At 16.7% G+C, this 6,894-nt stretch overlaps 3 protein-coding genes across 3 annotated transcripts; 1 reads left to right on the forward strand and 2 right to left on the reverse strand.

Moving 5' to 3' along the window:
- On the forward strand, positions 1-1,116 carry PGSY75_1251600 (hypothetical protein; the record flags this gene model as incomplete). The annotated part of the gene is made up of 1 exon (XM_018787070.1): positions 1-1,116. A coding segment is annotated over one exon (1,116 nt), but the record flags the coding sequence as incomplete, so codon positions are not given.
- Positions 1,117-2,068: 952 nt separating this feature from the next.
- PGSY75_1251700 (putative tryptophan--tRNA ligase) lies at positions 2,069-4,046 on the reverse strand (the record flags this gene model as incomplete). The annotated part of the gene is made up of 3 exons (XM_018787071.1): positions 2,069-2,095; positions 2,255-3,688; positions 3,849-4,046. 3 exons carry the CDS (start codon positions 4,044-4,046, stop codon positions 2,069-2,071), a joined length of 1,659 nt encoding a protein of 552 aa, XP_018640936.1.
- A 649-nt stretch (positions 4,047-4,695) lies between these two features.
- PGSY75_1251800 (hypothetical protein) lies at positions 4,696-6,723 on the reverse strand (the record flags this gene model as incomplete). The annotated part of the gene is made up of 1 exon (XM_018787072.1): positions 4,696-6,723. One exon carries the CDS (start codon positions 6,721-6,723, stop codon positions 4,696-4,698), a length of 2,028 nt encoding a protein of 675 aa, XP_018640937.1.
- Between the last annotated feature and the right edge of the window lie 171 nt (positions 6,724-6,894).

The raw sequence follows: 6,894 nt of genomic DNA on the forward strand, positions 1-6,894 counted from the left end.
ATAATTATTATAGATATTATTCTTATTATTGTTATTATTGTTATTATTATTACTATGATGAAAAAAGAAATAAGTTGTTATGGTTTTGATAGGAATGTGTTTAATAATAATGATATAAAACATATAAATAAAATAAAAGAAGAAAAATTTACAAATAAGAATATATATAAAATATTATATAATGATAATAGAAAGAAGGATACATGTAAATATGATTATAATTTTTATAATAATAAATATATTGAATTAAAGAAAGGTCATAAAAAATATGGGTTAATAAATCAAAGGCATATAATTAATTATGAAAAAGGATATTATTCAGACAATGAAATAAATTATGATAATATAAATAATATAATATATAAAATATATAACAATAATAATAATAAAATGTATACACAACATCATAGTAATAATAATAACAATAATAAGAATAATATCTATAATAATTATTGGAATAATAAAAAAAATAGTAAAAAATTTCTCCATTTAAAAAGAAGTTTTTCTGTAAGTTCAAATATTGCAGATTATTTTTATGATACAAATATAATGCATCTAAAAAATAATTGTGAATCTAGTCATAGTTCATCAAGTAGTATGGATGATATGACATATGAAAAAAATATTTTTGAGGATAAGAAAATGGACATAATTAAATATTTTATTAATGATAATATATATAAAAATTTTATAGTACAAGAAAATAATATAAATAATAATGTAATTAATAATATAGTAAGACATATTAATGAGTTAAGAAATGATAATGATAAGAATTATAAAAATACCTATATGAACGAATTAAATAATTTGAAATATATGAAAAATGATATATATTCTACAAAAAATTATATAAACAAAACAAATGAATTATTAAAATTATATTCGAATGATAAATTAAATGTTCTACAATATTATGATGAAAATTTTAAAGAAAGAAAAAATAACGAAAATGATTGGAGTGAATATGCTCAAAAATCTTCTATTGATGAAGTTCATAATATACGTTATGAATCTAAAATGTATAATGTGAACTTTTGTATTAAAAAATATTTAAGTAATATGAAACAAAAAAAAAAAAAAAAACCTAACAATGTGACAGGGGATATATATTAGGGATTAAAATTACAGATGATTATTATAAATATGAATAAATAAATAAATAAATAAATATATATATATATATATATATATATATATGTAGAGTTTGATTTTTATTTGTTTATTAATTTTTTTTTTTTAGTTTATAAGATTATTTTTTATTTTTTATTTATTATTATTATTTTATTTTTTTTATTTTTTTTGTGAAATTTGAATGGGTGTAAACTCTTATCACCTTATCTTAATTAAATATACACTAATAAATGTATAACACTTTAAAATTGGATCTTATATATTTGTTTATATAAATATTATTATTATTTATTTATTTTATCTTAAAACCTTATACATATTTGCAAAAAAAATGTTGATTTTTTATATTGTTGTTAATATGGGAAATCAACCAGGTGTTTTTATTTAATTTTTTTTTTTTTTTACCATTATGAATTTTTAAACATAAAAAAAAAAAAAAAAAAAAAAAAATTAAAATATGACAAAATGAATAAACATATAAATATATATATATATATTTTTTTTTTTACCATTATGAATTTTTAAACATAAAAAAAAAAAAAAAAAAAAAAAATTAAAATATGACAAAATGAATAAACATATATATATATATATATATATATATTAATATATATACTTATTTGTATATTATTTTTATTTGTTCTTATTTGTAACACCTTTGAAAAAGAAAAATTCCTTTTATTTTTATTTTTTTGAAAATGTATGTTTGGAATATTTATGAAAAGTTATAGGATACATAACACATAGGAAAAAATACGAAAAAAATAAAATAATCAAATTAATGTTTAAAAATATGAAAGAATAGGGAATTATATATATTTCATATTATTAATAAAAATCATAAGAAAAAAATATGACACAAAAAAAAAAAAGAAAAAAATATATATATATATATATACATATATGTATATTTTGTCCAGCCTTTTGACCTTTTCTATATATTTAATTTCCTCTTTATGACCTAAAAAAAAAAAAAAAAAAAAAAAAATATACATACATAAATACATATATTTATATTTATATTTATATATTTATTTACATTGTTGTGTCCCTTTTGTTTAAATTTTTTTTTTTTTTTTCATGTAATATAAGAGGTTTTTCTTCTATATTTTTGTTTTACCTTGTATATTTTTGAGGCCCTTTTTTTTACACATGTTTTTCCATTTTTTAAAATTGTATGAATTATATCATGTCTGGAATTAAATGAATTATAATACGTTTTGGTTACAAGAAAATGATTATATAATAATTGTGATAAATCATATTTAAATTTTGAATAATTATTATTATATGAATGTAATATATTATTAATTATATTTTGATTAAAATTTGGATTTATATTATTTTGTTTATAATTTGAGAAATTATGATTATTTGTAAAATCGTTTAAATAATTATTTTGCATATATTTATTATTTAAAAATAATTCATGTTCATCATAAATATGTGATAATTTGGAACTATTTCCATTGTTATTATTTATATTCTCATTATTATTACTATTTAGGTTTATATATTTTTTATTTTTGATTTGATGGTAATAAAAAAAGAAGAAAATATTTATAAGGTTATTTATTTCTTTTCTATCTTCTTGACCATATACTAATATATTATAATTATCCGTTTTACTCTTTTTAATTTTATTTTCTATTGTTTTTTTATCATCTAAAAGATAAATAATTTTGGATGTATCATTATCATTATGTGTTAAATGATTCTTACTCATTTTTTTATGACCATCTAAATTCATGACTTCTGAATAAAATTTTGAAAAAAATATCTTTGGTAATTTGGCAACATTTTTAAAATGATAGTTCATTTTTCTACATAATTTTTTCATTATTTCCATATTCTTTATTTGGTCTTGACCTATAATTAAATAGGTTGGTTTATATAATAAAATATCTGCAAGCATTAAACTTGGATAAGAAAATAAAGCCAAGGATTTATTATGACCACCCATTTTTATATGTATATGTGAATTTAACGTATTTATGGATGTAAAAGAATTTATTAAATAATATAAGCAAGTATGTAATTTTATATCTGATTGTTTAAAAATGTAAAAATAATGTTTTTGTTTAATAAGTTCCCTTCTATGATTATAACCTCCCTGAGATGAGAGTTCTAAATGATTTTCATCATCTTTGGGGTTATCATTTTTTATGTCATTATGAAATTGTGATGTATATGACGCAATTTCATCATACAAATTAATATTATTATTATTCTTGTTGTTTTTTTCTATTAGTTGTAATATATCTTCTAATTTAATATTATTAATATATACATCTACGTAACTTTTTTTTTTCTTATACATATCTATTATTAAAGAGATTATGATTTTTACTGAATCAATAACCTTATCCTTCAATGAATAAATATTGCTTAGCTTTGTCAAACAATGAAGATCAGCAATAAGTATAATTTTTTTTAATTTTATAGCACTTTCATTATTATTAGATGAGTTGTTTGAACTTTTTTTTGTGGCTTCAACGTTTATGATTGGATGTAAGCATCCAATGTAATTTCCAAGGTGTATATTTCCGCTAGGCTAAAAAAAAAAAAAAAAAAAAAAAAAAAATATATATATATATATATATATATGATTAATGATTCAAAAAATGGGTGAAAAAATATATGTTATGTGGATATTATAATAAATATAAAATCACATATATATATATATATATATATATATATATATATTTTACTTTAATTCCTGTAAAAAAAGTACAATCCCTTTTTGATCGCAAGTTGCTTTTTTTTATTCGCTTGTTATAAGGTAAGGTAAAGAAATAAGGAAGTAAGGCAACTTTCTTTGTTCTATTGTTTATGCTTTGAATATTTTTAGAAACAATAAAATTTATTATTATAAAATATGTTAAAAGGTAAATGATTCTTTTTATCATGATGAATTAATTTCCTCCTAATTATATGACCGGATGAACAACAAAAAAAAATTCATACATTTTTGACCACACAAAATAAATAAATATAAATAAATATATATATAATATTATATATGAAATGGTAACATTTTTGTGATATATATTTAGTTCAATACTTTAAAATAATTTAACATTGTAACATATAATACATAATCAAGTTGAATTAAATAAATATAATAAATATATATATATATATATATATATATATATATTATTTATTTAATGGAATAAATATCTACATTTTTTTTTTTTTTTTATTATATATGATATAATTATAATATTATTTAAGTTTATTCATATACATAGAAAAATAATATATATATATATATATATATATATATTCATAAATTCTATTTATTTCATATTTATATTTTTATGATTATTAAGTTTTTATTGTTTTATATAAAAAAAAATAAAATAAGTTTATATATATATATATATATATAATTTTCATATATATGTATATTATATGCACATATTTTTACTTCAAAAAAAAAAAAAAAAAAACACAATATTACTGTGTACACTGTTGTAGTCTCAAAAATAAAATATATATTATATATGCATAATGTATGTGCCTTTTTATATAATATGACAAAAAGTTTTATTTTTATATTTCAAATATATCTTCCAAAGAATATTGTTTCTTGTTTGTAAATGTATTTATATAATTATTATTTTTCTTTTTAATTTCGTCATTAATTTGATTGATCATAATTTTTCTCTTATTTAATTTATTATATATATTATCTTGTAATGATTTATTATTTTCATCTATAGAATTATTGTCATTTATATTATTCGTTACTTTGATATTTTTAATTGTTGAATCGTTTTGTTGATAGGTATGGTCTTTATTTGTTTTTTTATTGAAGAGGGAGTTATAAGATAAGAGGCGTAATTCCTCATCCTCGTCATTAGAACTAATATAATTACTATTATTATTATTGTAATTATTGTTGTTATGATTATATTTTTTATCATTCATTTGGCTCTCTTCAGTTTTTTCTTTATCTTTATCTTTACCTTTATTTTTACCTTTCTTTTTCTTTTTTCTTTTATGAATTAGTTTGTTTACAAGCTGTTCATTATACAAATTATTTAAGCACATATTAATTACATCAGGGTTGAATGTAATATCAGGAGATTTTTCTTTTATATCATGAAAATGTTGAGATAATTTATTTTCATCATCATTATTATTATCATCATTATTATTATCAACATTATTATTATCAACATTATTATTATCATCATTATTATTATCAACATTATTATTATCAACATTATTATTATTATTATTATTATTATTTTGACCCTGTGTATTATTTTTATGAATATCATTTTTTGACATATCCACTTTCATGTTATTAATTGTTTTTACATTTTGTTTGATGATATCATTATTTTTATTATTTCCATCTTGTGTAATTGGATTGGATTGAGTACTTGATTGATTTGTTTTATTCCTTTCATGTTTTTTTTTTAATTTCATTTTTGTTGTATCAAGATATGTATTCGATTGTGCATATATATGTGAATCATAAATAACATTATCAACAAAAGTTAGAAAAGACAAAGATAATATATTCAATAATTTATTATCCACATCAATGGAAGAATTAGAATTGTTTTGATATCCATCTGTAATATTTTTAATATAATTATTAAGAATATTAATTTCTTCAGTTGGATTATTATTATTTATAATAGACGTTTCATTATTTATATTATCATTAATATTATTTTTTGAACTTAACATATTTTTATAAAAATTTATAGAAACATCTGAGTCTTCAATATTTTCACATAGTTCTTCCATAGTATCCAATGAACTATTTTCATCACTTATGTCTATAGATTTATCACTTGTATAAAATATATCAATATTAATATTATCACTTCTTTTATCCTTGTTATTTTTTTCTTTATCTTTATTTACAGATATATTATTATTTAACTTATTAAGATTTTTTTCTATATAATTTTTTGAATTACTTTCATTTATATTATTGGATGACATATCTTTTTTTTTTTTTTTTTCTTCATCCTTATCAATAAAATTAACATAATTTTTAATTGATAAATTGTTATATATGTTATTTGAATTATTATTTATATGTATATCATATTCATCATTGTAGATAATATTTTCGGCATCTTCATTTAAGACGTTTTTTTTTTCTATTATATTATCATGACTATTCAATATAAGTTTATCATTCATATTATCCATATTAGAAATAAATGACTGATTGGTATTTATATTTTTTATGTTTATATTACTTTTTTCTTTTTCCTCATCTACAGATAGATTTAATTTATGATTTCCATTTTTTATATTGTCATTATTATTTAGTAGCTGTATACTTATTTCATCTTCTGTGTTTTTAATGTAGTTATCATTCGATTCATCATATTTATCATGATGATTATTATTGTCATTATTTATATCATTATTATTTATATCATTATTATTTATATTATCATTATTTATATCATTATTATTTATATTATCATTATTTATATTATCATTGTTTACATCATTTTTATTTATATTATTATCACTATTCTCAAATGAACTCTTATTGTTTGTCAATTTGTTATCTTCATTTTTATTAAAAAAAAATCCATACATCTTATGATGGAATGTTAAAAATATTACATTTTGTTTATTTTAAAAAAAAAAAAAAAAAAAAAAAAAAAAAAAAAAAAAAAAAAAAAAAAAAAAAAAAAAAAAAAAAAAAAAAAAAAAAAAAAAAAAAAAAAAAAAAAAAAAAAAAAAAAAAAAAAAAAAAAAAAAAAAAAA

Source organism: Plasmodium gaboni, chromosome 12 (assembly GCF_001602025.1).
Source record: "Plasmodium gaboni strain SY75 chromosome 12, whole genome shotgun sequence".
Lineage (NCBI taxonomy): Eukaryota > Apicomplexa > Aconoidasida > Haemosporida > Plasmodiidae > Plasmodium > Plasmodium gaboni.